This window comes from Neopelma chrysocephalum, unplaced genomic scaffold (genome assembly GCF_003984885.1).
Source record: "Neopelma chrysocephalum unplaced genomic scaffold, ASM398488v2 Primary Assembly neopelma1_44, whole genome shotgun sequence".
Taxonomy (NCBI): Eukaryota; Metazoa; Chordata; class Aves; order Passeriformes; family Pipridae; genus Neopelma; species Neopelma chrysocephalum.
In genome coordinates, this window is record NW_020897703.1 from 19,062,710 (window position 1) to 19,075,036 (window position 12,327).

Sequence of the window (12,327 nt, forward strand, 5' to 3'; positions counted from 1 at the left end):
GCAGCAGGCGGCACAAGGTGTGCGGTATGCACTGCCCGGTGCCCAGTGCCCGCGGAGCAGCAGCCGGTACCCCGTACCCAGCGCGCAGCAGGCGGCACCGCGGCCGGTACCCGTTGCGCAGCGCACCGGGTGCGCGATTCTCGATTCGCAGTGCGAGGTACCCAGTGCGCCGTGGCCGGTGCGCGATGCTCAATCCCCCGTGCGCGGTGCCCGGTGCCTGTGTCCGGTTGCCGCCCCCGCACCGCCCCCCGCACCGCCCCCGGTGCCGCCCCCCACCAGCCCCGGTGCCTCCCCGCCCCGCTCCGTCCCGTGCGCTGCCGACGGAGCATGGCGGGCCCGAGCAGCGGGGCCCGGCGGCCGCTGCTGCCGCTGCTCCTGCGCCCCCGCCCGCCGCCCTGCAGCAGCCCGGGACCGCCGCGCAGGACCGGGGGCTCGGCGGCGGCGGCGGCGGCGGGGCCGGCGCGGCTGAAGGGACCGGAGGATCTACCGGGGCCGGGGCTGCTCCGGACTTTCGTCTGGCTCTTCCTGCGAGGCTACTTGCTGCACACGCACCGGCTGCAGGTGCGCCGGGACAGTCCGGCCCGGGGGCTGCGGGAGTGCGGGGGTCGCGGTGCGTGGGGGCCTGGGGACCGTACACGGGGGCGTGGATGGGGGGGCTGGGAGAGGTGCGTGGGATGGAGGGGGTTCCGGGTGGGCTGCAGGGCGGATGCTGCACCCTGGAGAGGCTTTGCAAGGGAGGGATTGGGTGCGAGCTGGGGGCAAGAGGAGATGGACTCCCGGGAGGGGGAGAGCCGCCAACAAGTGATGGCAGGGAGTTGAGCGGGGGCGGCAGAGCAGGGAAGCGGAGGGGCTGGGAGGTGGGGAGCACTCCGGCATCGTGGGGTGGTGCTGTGGCCAGCAGTGTGGAGAGGGGCAGCAGAACCCAGTGACCCCGGGAGGGTCCAGCCAGCCCAGGGCTGCCGCAACATACCCGAGACAGCCAGACAGTCTTAAGGGCAGCGATTCGGGGACATCTCACAGGGTCCTGGCATTCCCAGGCTCCCAGCTGTGACAAGCTGGAGGGGCAGCGGTTTGGGGGGCATGTGACCAGGGAGGTTTTTGGGCAGATGATACCCAGGCATGCAGGGGAGGGATAGACAGGGGTGTTTGTTTTCTTCTGTCAACACTTCCTCATTCTTCCGATGAAGCAAGCAATAGGCTTGACTGGCTGCAAGCCAGACAGCATCTTCCAGCACTCTGGAGCTCTGACCAGCCAGAGAAGTGTGTGGGATCAGGCCTCCCTGGCACCTCAGTCCACCAGACACTGCTGGTTGGAGAAGGGGTTGTCGCAGGGCAGTGGGATCTCAAGTAGTCATGCGAGCTCCCTCATACTCCCTCCTGCCCTTGGGACTCTGAGCACAGCCTGGCTTTGCAGAAAGATGCCCATATGCTCTGGAGGTGCCTTTCTCCAGATCCCAGCAGCTCCGGATTCTTTCAGCCCTGCTCTCCAAGGCCTGCACTGTGTCAAGTCCTGGCTGCCATTAGGTGCTGGTGGGCAGGCTTCAACCCAGGCCACAGCTGCCCCATGCCCACTAGCTGCCTGCTGTACCGGGGCGGCTGTCCCTCCCCCTCCTCCTGCCACCATGCACAAGGAACGTCTCCCTGTGGTGACGAATCCAGCTGAATCCAGGCGCAGGCTGCGATGCAGTCAGTCACCAAGGGAGATTGTACCACGTGCATCCCCGCAGCCACGGGGAACGGGGATCAGGGCTTCCCTGCTAGGCCCCCCTCAGCTCCCCATGCTTGGCCATGCTCTCCAGAGGCTCTGGCAGTACCTGCCTGGGATGGCGAGCAACCCTGGGACATGGCCCTGTGCAGATCCACTTGCAAAGGGGTGCCCAGCTGCCCCCAAGGAGGGGGGCATGGTGCTCCCTGGCAGGGAGGCAGGCACGGAACCCTTGGGTGCAGCGGAGGAGAGGGGAGCTGCAGCCAACAGAGCCCAGAGCAGGGCTGATGCTGTGGATGTCTCCTAACTGATTTGTGAGCCTGTGGCCCCAGGGCCATGCCCTAGAGGTGACAGCCTGCTCTGGGAGCAGCCCAGTCATGACCTGGCCTGACTCTGTCCTCCCACTGCTGATCATTAACCACCCTTTTGGGTGGTGAGTTCAAGGACCCACTCAGGGACTGTTGTCCCCAGGTTAATCAGAGCTGGGGCCGTGCTGGAAGCACAGAACATGGACCTGCTGACGGCTGTTGCAATGGTCCTGCATCTCAGCACAGACCTGTGCTTGGCAGTTTTCCTTGTCCCTGCTGTCCTCCCTTGGTCTTCCTTCCCCAAAAGACCCACCAGGCTCCCTGTGCATCTCTGGGACGGGTGAGGGACATGCCAGTCTGTGCTGGGAGTCTGTGCCTGGTGTGCTTATGCTGGCAGAGATAATGAGCCTGGACACACCAGCCCAGGCCATCTGCAGAGCACTTCAAGGATGGTGCCAGCTTGGAGAGTCAGGAGCAGGTGCTTGGGCTTAGCTGGTGCTGGGGGGGTCCATGGGATGGGTGCAGAGAGTGCTAGGAACGTGCAAGGCAGCACTGAAGCAGGGAGGGTCTGCCCCAGCCCCTGTCCCATTCACCCTGCCATGGTTTGTGCATTGCAGGTGATGTCCCGACGTCTTTATGGCCCTATCTGGAAGTCGACCTTCGGGCATTATAGGAACATCAACATTGGGAGCCCAGTGGTGCTGGAGCAGCTGCTACGGCAGGAGGGCAAGTACCCCATGCGGAGTGACATGGCCCTGTGGAAGGAGCACCGGGACACCCGGAGCCTGCCCTACGGACCCTTCACTGAGTGAGTCCTGTCCTGGCTGTCCTCTGTGGAACAACACACATCTCCTGTCCCTTCCTAAGGTGCCTAGGTGGCAGCTTGCGTTGCTCCCTCTCCTGCAAGCTGCATGTCCCCACCAAGGAGAAGGGCATGGCCATGGCCATGGTGGGTGGAAAGACCCCTGGGGTGGTTCCAGGCTGGAGCTGGGAGTGTTGGGACACTGCTGCCAGCCACTGCCCCCTGCCCATCTGTGCGCCCAGTGCTGAGCCTTGCCCCCATCCAGGGAAGGGGAGCGCTGGTACCGCCTGCGCCAGGTCCTCAACAAGCGGCTGCTGAAGCCCTCGGAGGCCGTGCTGTACGCGGATGCCATCGGGGAGGTGGTGTCAGACCTGATGGTGCGGCTGCGGGAGGAGCGGAGCCGCAGCTCCTCAGGGGTGCTGGTGGGGGACGTGGCTAACCTGCTCTACCGCTTTGCCCTCGAAGGTAGGGGGTTCTTCCCCCTCACCCCTGCCCTGCCCCATTCTTCCCATGCCCCCGGAGGTCTGGATGCTGTCTGTCCCCTACAGGGATCTCCTATATCCTCTTCGAGACCCGCATTGGGTGCCTGAAGCAGCAGGTCCCTGCCGAGACCCAGCGCTTCATTGACTCCATCAACCTCATGTTCAAGAACTCCATCTTCGCCACCGTCCTGCCCCGATGGAGCCGCAAAGTGCTGCCTTTCTGGGACCGCTACTTGAACAGCTGGGACACCATCTTCGCCTTCGGTGAGCAGTGATGATGGAGACCCAGCATGGTGGGATTGGACTCCCTAAGGACACTCAAAAGTGGAGCAGTCTCTGGCCCCGTGTCCTTTTGGCAGCCCTCGCTCTGTCAGCACTGAGTTCCACTCTCTGTCCGTGCAGGCAAGACCCTGATTGACCGAAAGATGGAGGAGCTGGAGGGGCAGGTAGAGCGCGGCAAGGAGGTGTCCGGCTACCTGAGCTACCTGCTGGCCAGCGGCAGACTCAGCCTGGATGAGGTCTATGGCAGCGTGGCTGAGCTGCTGCTGGCTGGTGTGGACACGGTGAGAGCTGCTGCCAGGAGATCCCTGCTGAGCTCCCATGCCCAGGGGAACCCACAGGGCCATGCTCAGCCCAGCCCCTGCAAGCTCTGGCCTGGTGGCTAGGAGGCTGATGCTCCTCAGGGACGAACCCTCAGGGATCAGTCAGGACAGACACTGTCCTCTGCTCTGCTCCCTGACATGCTCCCCATCCCACTTTCCCCTGTGCCTGCTGCCCCTCACCCCGACTTTCCTGCACACCAGAGCAGGGGTTCTCTGGTGCCATACTGGAGCTGTGCTTGGTACAAGGCTGCTCAGGTACCAGCTCCAATTCTCTCACTCCCCTTGGTTCTCCACTCCCCCAGACCTCCAACACGCTGTCCTGGGCCTTGTACCACCTCTCCCGGGACCCAGGCATCCAGGAGACCCTGTACCAGGAGCTGAAAGCTGTTGTGCCTGCTGACCGGTTTCCTGCTGCTGAGGATATCCCCAAGTTGCCAATGCTTCGGGCCATTATCAAGGAGACACTGAGGTAAAGCCCAACCTTGCCCTTGCCCCAAGGTCCTGGTCATCAGCCCCTTCTCCAGGGGGGAATGCACCAACAAGGCAGTATGGGAGGCTGGATTTCAGTCCCTCAGGACCACATATATCCACCTCCTCCCTAGGGAGCTGCTGAGAAGTAGGGGGTGCTCCCCCTTGTCCTGCCTCTCCCTCTGGGATCTCCAGATGGGTCCTGCTCCACCATTAATTCTTCCCATATCCCAGGGTCTACCCTGTGGTGCCCACCAACGCCAGGGTCTTCTATGAGAAGGACATTGTCATCGGAGACTACCTCTTCCCCAAGAATGTGAGTGGGGACTGTGGTGTGGGGACCTCCACTGCCCTCGGTGGGGCTGGGTCGGGTCATTAACCGCCACTTGCTGCCCTGCAGACCCTCTTTGTCCTGGCACACTATGCGATGTCCCACGATGAGACCTACTTCCCTGAGCCTGAGCGGTTCCTGCCCCAGCGCTGGCTCCGGGGATATGGCTCCCCCCACCACCCCTTCAGCTCCATCCCCTTTGGCTACGGGGTTCGTGCCTGCGTCGGACGCCGCATTGCCGAGCTGGAGATGCACCTGGCCCTTGCCAGGGTGAGTAAGGACCCCACTCTGGGTATCTTGCCATGAGCTGGGATGGGGGCCCCAAGGAGTCCCCAAAGCACTGCCATCCCCCTTCTTCCCACAGATCATCCAGGCATTCGAGGTGCGGCCAGACCCCCGTGGTGTGGAGGTGACATCTGTGTCCCGCATTGTCCTCGTGGCCGACAAGCCCATCAACCTGGAGTTCATTGCTCGTCCGGAAGCCCCCTGACTGCGCGTCCACCCCTGACCCTGGGTGCCAAATGGAGAACCCCCACTGCCCCAAAGGGAGGGGCAGGCAGGAAGGCAAAACCATCCTCTGCCCAGCTTGGGTCAGGGGGCTCCCAGCCCCACTGTGGGGAAGAGGGAGAGGAGAAGAGATTGCCCCCAAATTGCCCCTGGGGCACTAGTAGCCCCCTACCCCAAATCAGCGGGAGGCTTGGGGAACTGCTGTGCCTTTCACACACTTCAGGGGGTTGTGTCCCCCCCATCCCATGCCCAGCTGGGCTACACTGGGGACCTGGGAGCTCTGTCAGGGCAGGGGGAAGCAGGGAGGGGTTTTGCAGCCGTTCGGTGTCTCCTTCATCCTGTCCTTGTGTAGCTGCGCGTGGATCTGTGCCTGGAGCCAGGACATCTGGGTCTTTTCTGAACAGCTGACCTTGGCCTCAGAAGCTTCTCTGTTCCTTGGTTTGACCCATGCCTCCCACGGGAGGGTTGAGCACTGGCTGGGTTTGGGGTTTGCGCCTCTCCCAAGGGGCGGAGCTGGGAAAGTGAAGCAATAACACAGCCCATCCCCAGCGAGGGGAAGGAGGCCTGTCACCACCCAGCACTGGTATCATGTCCCCTGGCAGAGCCAGCCAACACAGGAGGGGTGTTTAGCACCCAGGACCTTCCCCTATCAGCCACTGTTTCACTGAGATGCTGATACGGGGTCACAGGAATGGCAGGACTTGCTCCAGGCAAAGCAGGCAGAGGAAGATCAGCTCAGCACCCCCTATCCCCAAGTGGGGACACGGGGCTGATATCCAGGGCAATCACAGGGGCTCAGACCTGGTAGCAGCCACAGGCAAGGGATGCATTGCCTCTTACCTAGGGTCCTGGGGCATGGGACACCCTAACAGTGAACCACTCTCACCTTCCTACTTCCTGGACTGAGGGAAGCAGCAGGCAGAAACCTTGCTGGCACCAAGGCTGCTGTGCCCCCTGAAGGGCCCTCACACTACCACTGTAATCAAGGCTGCATGCCCAGTTTCCCTGTCACCTTGGCTCTACCCCCCTGTGCCCATGCCACCCTTGCTGGCATTCCAGGCTGGGTTCCCCAGCCCTGCCAAGCAGCCAGTACCCCCTTCCGAGTCCTGCTCTCTCCAGAGGAGCTATGCCCAGCTTTATCCGAGAAAGGCAAGAGGCAGTTCTTGGATCAGACTCTTTGTTACAATGAGGCTAAACAGACAAATAAATAAATAAATATTCCCTGCCCACCCCAAAATGTGCACAGGGTCCCCATGCAAGTGCCCATCCTGGTGCCAGCTCTGGCACAGGCTGTGCCTCTGCCAGGGAGCTCCAGCCCCATGTGACCCTACAATAAGCAAACCTGTGTGTGCAGCTCAGCCTATGCTACCGGGCACAGATGGTGGGACTGTGTCCACCAGGAGGGAGCAGCAGTGGAAATGCTCAAATCCAGCAGCAGGATGGGAGTGGGGTGACCAGGTCTTCTGGGACTGTGTGGGTCTCTGTGCCCAGCCACAGGCATGTAATTGCTCCTCCAGCACAGTGCCCATCAAGCGTCACTGTGTGCTTACTGGCAGGAGGCACCCCTGGGCCCCCTTTTCCACACTTTCTGCCTCCCCAAGGCTGGCAGGATCTCGCCCTGGACTCAAGACGAGCCCCAGGACTGGGGTGAACAGGCGATCCTCCCTGCAGAGAGCCTTCAGGCCAAAGCCTCCTTCTCACAGGCCATGCAAGAGACCCCCGAGTCAGACAAGACAGTGGCACTTCCTGGTGTCTTCAGAGTGAGGATCGATGGATGCCTGCAGGGCAAGAGAGCATGCGAGGCCATAACCCCAAAACAGTGCTGGACTGGGCACCCTGTGGCATTGCCCTCCCAACCCATCCTGGTGGACACTGGGGTCTTGCCTCCATTCCTGGTTTGGATGCAATCTCTGGGATAGGAGGGAGGGCAGCTGGCCTGGAGAGGGCCCCCTGCAGCTCCTGATCCAGCCACCCCCGTGGTCACCAGGGATGGGGTAAGTGAAAGCACCGTGATTGGGAAATGGGAGGAGGAGGGTTGTGTGTGTGGCTAACACACACCACTCCCAGTCCCCTCCTGTCCAGAACAGCTGAGCACTGCTGGGGGAACTGGTGGACACAGGCCTGTCCCAAGCCCGTTCTCCACCACTACCCCAAAAAAAGCATCATTACTTTCGGAAAGCAGCTGGGACCCAGGGCCAGCTCCCCCCTCCCCATTTCAGCCCTAAAGAGCTGCCACAGTGGGTGCAAGCACAGTGCCTGCCTATCACCAGTGAGCACTCGCCAGGCAGTGGGTGAGCAGACCCAGCTGCAGGCAGTTGGGCAGCATGGTCCCAGTGCCACCTGAGAGTGAACCCTGTCCCTGGAGCAGGCAGTTTTGGGGCCACTGCAGGTGGAGGGGTGGGGGGCCTCTGCCAGCCAGGGCCCATGGGTCAGCTGTGGTGTGCACATGGCTAGTCAATGGCAGCACGTCATGAGGGTGCAAGTGGAGATCTGTCCCTTCTGTGTCCCCCAGGAATGGCACTGGAGGTGCTCAGATCGCAGGGTTTGAGGCGAGATTAAAAATAGGCTTTTATCTTAGGGTGCATCACACCCTAAAACCCTCATCCAGCCCAAAGCCCAGAGACCTGCAAAACCTGCATTCCACACACTGCTTGAATGGGGGTTTAGGGGGGCTGTCTTCATGACAAGTGCCCTCATCCTTTCTCACCGACACCAGGGATCCCCTGTGACTCTTGTGTACCCCAGGACAAGCAGCATCTGGGTCCTGCTGTCCCCACCTGTGCACCCAGCGCTTCCAGAGCCCAGTCCCAGCCTCCTTCATCCCCCAGGGCCAGTTTGGCTGGGGTGGAAGCAGGTGGTCTGAGCAGGGAGGTGGCCAGGTGCAGGTGACCCAGTGTCAGGGAGGGAACAGGCCCACAGTGACAGGGGACAGCGCCTACCTGAAGTGGAGAGAAATGGAGAGTGCAAGTGGAGAAAGATGGAGCGCCGTGGGCTAAGAGTTAAGAGCATCGATACCTGCGGGAGTGAGCACAAGGGCCTGGAGGACGTCAGAGAGGGAGACAATGCCCCGCGGGTACCGGTTCTCATCTACCAGAACCAGGCGATGGACCTGTGGGTGCAGGCAGAGCATCACAGGCAGGTTGGGCAGCTGGCAGGTGTGGCTGGTGCTGGCACAAGGCACCCCAGCCACTCACCTGCTCCTTGGCAAAGCGGTCAATGATGTCCTCCATGTGCTCATGGGGGTAGCAGGTGATGACCCCCTCCAGGCAGATACTGCGCTGCCGCAGTGCCTCTCGCACGCTGATGTCCAGGTTGTTGTAGGTCTTCTGAGCTGCCAGGTGCTGTGGGAGGCGTGACCCTATTCAGCACCTCAATGTGTCCTCACACCCCGTTGTGCCAACGCAGAGGGGACACTGAGTGCTGGGGATGCACAGAGCAGATGTGCACTGGCGTGTGCAGGACACTGCATTTAGGGGGGTTTTACACGGGCACAGATAAATGTGAACACCCCCTACGAGCGCATGCAAGGGGCCACATTTTTGTCCAGGTGTGCAAACACACAGGGTACTCACAATGACATCGAACCGGGAGTACAAGCCAACCACTTGCCCTGCAAAGAGAAACAGTGCAGTAGCTGGGGAGGGGGCCTTGGGGATCATTTGCCATGTTCCTTGCACACCCCAAGGGGCAACCCAAGGGCCAGGAGAGGGCTTTTGGATGGGGATGGGGATGGAGCTGCTGGCAGAGGGAGATGAGGGGGTCACTTCCCTCCTCCCCAGGTACCAGCATCATTGATGACAGGCAAGGCAGAGACACGGCGATCCACGAAGATCTCCAAGGCAGTGTAGATCGGGGCAGTCTCAGGCACGACAGCCAGGTCACGAAAGGTGCCAATGCGCAGTTCCTGCACTGTTTTTTTCAGGAAGCGTGGCTTGGGAATGGTAGAGCCCTGCAATGGGGCAGGGCAGGGCTTGGCTGGCACCTACACACATTTTGACACCTTTGTTTGTGCCCCTACACACCTGCCATGTGTGTGCACACAGCCCTGGCACTCACAAAGATGTGGAGAAACTTGAGGATGCGCTTGTGCGTCAGGATGTGAAGGACATTGCCCGAGACAGGCTCGATGACAGGCAGGCGGTGGATTTTATGCTTGATCAGGGAGTAGACAGCATCAAAGAGGCTGTGGGTGATGGGGACATCGTGGTGGGATAGGGCTGCAACACAGGCACACACACCCCCACCCCAAGGGGTGTACTCACCCCAGTGGACAGGCTCTCACCTATTGCTTGGGGAGAGGTAGATTAATGGCTTGAAGGAGCCCTGCAGGTACACCTCTGCCAAGGGAGAGAGGTGGAAGAGGGGGTCCTCCAGCCCTCTCATGCAGCCCCACAACCCCAGAGCTCACCTTCATGCCCTGCGCAACATCCCCAGCCCAGCCACCCCTATCACCCCATGATTTTTACCTCTCCACGTCTCAATCTTGTGCTCCTCCACCTCGTAGATTTGAACCTGAGGGCAGGGAAATGCTCTGTTCATGGAGGCTCCATGGGGGACTGAGGGCGAGACACTGCCCCCTTCCCCAGGCATCCCACCCCATCACTCTAAAAACAGGAATTACGTTTTCAGTGCCAGGCAGAGGGACAAGAAGCAGATGCTGCCCTGGCCCAGAATCATCTCCTGGTCACAGTCTAGTGATGAAGAGGAGACCAGGAGAGGTGGGGATAGCCCCTCCCTGGCCCATGTATGCCCCAATCCCCCATGCCCAACCCACCGCACTCACCAGGGGTGAGCGGTAGTAACGGTGTAGGATGTTGATGAAGTCGGTGATGGTGAGCATCCCTGTGGAGACACGTGGGGCTGGCAGCACTGCCTGCACCCTAACTGCCAGGCCAGGGAGGGGGCCAGGCAGCACTGCTGGCACTCACCCACAAAGCTCTGTGTCTTGCTATCCCAGAGTGGGGCAGCACGCACCCCATTGGCCACCAGTGCCAAAAAGGCTTTCTTGATCTGCTGACAGAGTGGAAGGGGATCAGGGGGTCCTGAGCCTGCTCCTCCACTGCCCACCCCCACTGATCCCCCGCTTTGCCACCTCCAGGGAGATGTCGAAGACGACAAGCTTGCAGCTGGTGGGGATGGCATCGTAGCAGCAGTGGCTCCTTAAGAAGTGCATGTAGGCCTCGGCGTCAGGGCTCTGAAACTCACTTTCTGGGCCCAGCCCCAGTATCTCATTTCCCAGTGTGAAGGTGACAGATCTCCTTTGCCTGTATTCTTCCTCCTCCTCTTCCCCCTCCCTGGAGCATAGGGCCTCCGGGAAGCCTGCAGGAAAAGCCATCCCAGCCCCAGCCAGTGAGCTGAGATGCTGGGTCTCAGCAACTTCCTGCCTGGGGGGAGCAGGGGATGCTCCCAACAGAGTCTCCCTGTTCCCTACTCCACAGGGGCAGCACAACAGCACTGCAGTTCTCCAGCCTGGGCTGCACTTCAGCTGAGGAGTGGGGTTGACGAGGGGTATGGGCAGGGTGGACAGAGGACTGATGTACTCATCACACGAGTAAGGCAGTTCCCCCCTCCTACACACCTAGGCTCTACCTGCTACCTACCTTCCTCCTCAGGGCAGGCAGCAGTATCCAGCAGGGCCACCTGAGAGGGCACACAGCAAGGAGGGGTCAGCAGGAGTCCAGCCTTTCCCCCACCCATGGATGCTGCTTGCATCCACCCGGCTACTCCGGCCCACCCAAGCCGGACAGAGAGGACTGTCCTTTCAGAGTGGGGATGTGGGCGGGGCCTAGCCCCCCGTCCCTCCTGGGCAGCCCCCCGCCAGTGCAGGATCCCCAGAGCCTGCAGTCTGCATGGTGGCTCCAGCCCAGGGCACCCAGCTTGTTTCCCTGCTCTGGGGGGTCAGTGGGGGTCCCCAGAGAAGGGCAGGACAAGGCATGAATGGCAGGACCTCCCGCCTTCTCTCTCTGCTGTTGGAGCCCAGCAGGTCCCACAGTGGCTCTGAGCCCATCCTCTCCCAACCCCAAGGTGTAAATCCTGGTCTTGCTTCTTCCCGTGCCGGGAGCCTCGCCAGCCCCACCGGCTTCCCCCAGGGACCAGGTCGTCCCAGGAGACCTACAATAATGAGGGGGCAGCCCCAGAAGGGAGGCCACAGGGCCGGATGGCTGACCCGTGCTCCCCAGTTCCCAGGAGACCCTACCATAACACAGCAGCACGTGCAGAGGGAAGAACAACCCTGGCCACAAACGTACCTGACAGAGCTAATGTTTACAGGCCACCCTAAAATAACGAAGGCACAGGGACAGGGACTGCTCCCTAAGGAGCCCAGAGCCAGCCCCGGGAAGGAGACCCTGCATACACGTCCCCCAACCCTTCCCAAGGGGTTGGGGACAGCTGGGACAAGGGCGTCCTTGTCCCCATGGCTCCATGTCTGTAGGAAGAGGCCCGCCAGCCCCCCACACTCCCCCACCTCGGGGATGGCCTGTCCCCGAGAGAGGGGCTATCGAGCCGGGCCCCCCACCCGGCCCGGCGGTACCTGGGACACAGCGGGGCCGCGGAGCCGCTCCATGCTATCTGCGGGGCAGCGCTGCTATTCTGGGCCCGCGGCTGGCGTGGCCCTGGCAGATAGGGTGTCAGCGAGCAATGCCAGCCGTGCCCCCGCCACCGCCGCGGGGGGGGACACCGCCGACACGGCCACGCAGCGCCCGCAGCCCCGGGCTGGAGGGGGTGGCCGCGGCTCCGGGGACAGCGTTGATCCTGGGGATCCGAGGGAAGGGGTGATGGAGGGGTGGCTGGGGGCAGAGAGAGGGAGGACACCCCGCTCCGCGGACCCCCGTTCTCCAGAAGCGGTGCTCAGCGCCCTGCCCGCCGGTTGGTGCCCCCGCCCCATCGCGGGTGGGGGACACAGCGTGTTCGCCTCCCCGGAGGTGTTGAAGAAGGGCTGGGTCCTGTAACGTGCTGAGAGGCGACCAGAGAGGCTGCGGACCCCTCGCCCTCGACGCTGGCCAGCCCTGCCTGCCCCTGCCCGCCCCTGCCCAGGGTCCTGCTGCGGCTCACTGTGCACAGCCACCCCGGCCCCACGGCGGGGGCAGCCCGACCTGCTGGGGAACTTCCTTGCCGCCCGCC

General features: G+C 62.1%; 2 protein-coding genes across 3 annotated transcripts; one reads left to right on the forward strand and one right to left on the reverse strand.

Annotated features, from left to right (window-relative positions):
• The first annotated feature begins 327 nt into the window (after positions 1–327).
• Positions 328–5,627, forward strand: LOC113965428 (sterol 26-hydroxylase, mitochondrial). Its single transcript, XM_027678832.1, has 9 exons — positions 328–561; positions 2,631–2,821; positions 3,081–3,280; positions 3,364–3,561; positions 3,700–3,860; positions 4,202–4,368; positions 4,602–4,683; positions 4,768–4,968; positions 5,063–5,627. The coding sequence occupies exons 1-9, from the start codon at positions 328–330 to the stop codon at positions 5,186–5,188; spliced, it is 1,560 nt and encodes a 519-aa protein (XP_027534633.1). The 3' UTR covers positions 5,189–5,627.
• A 741-nt stretch (positions 5,628–6,368) lies between these two features.
• PRKAG3 (protein kinase AMP-activated non-catalytic subunit gamma 3) lies at positions 6,369–11,606 on the reverse strand. Of its 2 annotated transcripts, XM_027678834.1 has the most exons (12): positions 11,153–11,606; positions 10,806–10,845; positions 10,298–10,524; positions 10,134–10,215; positions 9,989–10,047; positions 9,672–9,717; positions 9,488–9,542; positions 9,262–9,388; positions 8,989–9,154; positions 8,778–8,815; positions 8,400–8,546; positions 8,130–8,314 (listed from the first exon to the last, which is right to left on the reverse strand). In XM_027678834.1, exons 1-12 carry the CDS (start codon positions 11,402–11,404, stop codon positions 8,198–8,200), a joined length of 1,356 nt encoding a protein of 451 aa, XP_027534635.1. In that variant the 5' UTR covers positions 11,405–11,606; the 3' UTR covers positions 8,130–8,197. The 2 variants fall into 2 exon arrangements, 1 of the variants encoding a protein (XP_027534635.1); XR_003533542.1 differs by lacking the exons at positions 10,806–10,845; positions 11,153–11,606 and adding an exon at positions 6,369–6,983 and having other exon boundaries at positions 8,145–8,314; positions 10,411–10,527.
• Between the last annotated feature and the right edge of the window lie 721 nt (positions 11,607–12,327).

Bases quoted from the DNA above. Each gene is read 5' to 3' on its own strand.
- LOC113965428 (XM_027678832.1), top strand. From the start codon at position 328: ATGGCGGGCCCGAGCAGCGGGGCCCGGCGGCCGCTGCTGCCGCTGCTC. The intron at 3,562-3,699 runs GTGAGCAGTGAT...CTGTCCGTGCAG, and splicing joins GGACACCATCTTCGCCTTCG to GCAAGACCCTGATTGACCGA. The intron at 4,684-4,767 runs GTGAGTGGGGAC...GCTGCCCTGCAG, and splicing joins ACTACCTCTTCCCCAAGAAT to ACCCTCTTTGTCCTGGCACA.
- PRKAG3 (XM_027678834.1), bottom strand. From the start codon at position 11,404: ATGGTAGGGTCTCCTGGGAACTGGGGAGCACGGGTCAGCCATCCGGCC. The intron at 10,048-10,133 runs GTGAGTGCCAGC...GTGTCTCCACAG, and splicing joins CAAGACACAGAGCTTTGTGG to GGATGCTCACCATCACCGAC. The intron at 9,155-9,261 runs GTGAGTGCCAGG...GCCCCATTGCAG, and splicing joins TCAAGTTTCTCCACATCTTT to GGCTCTACCATTCCCAAGCC.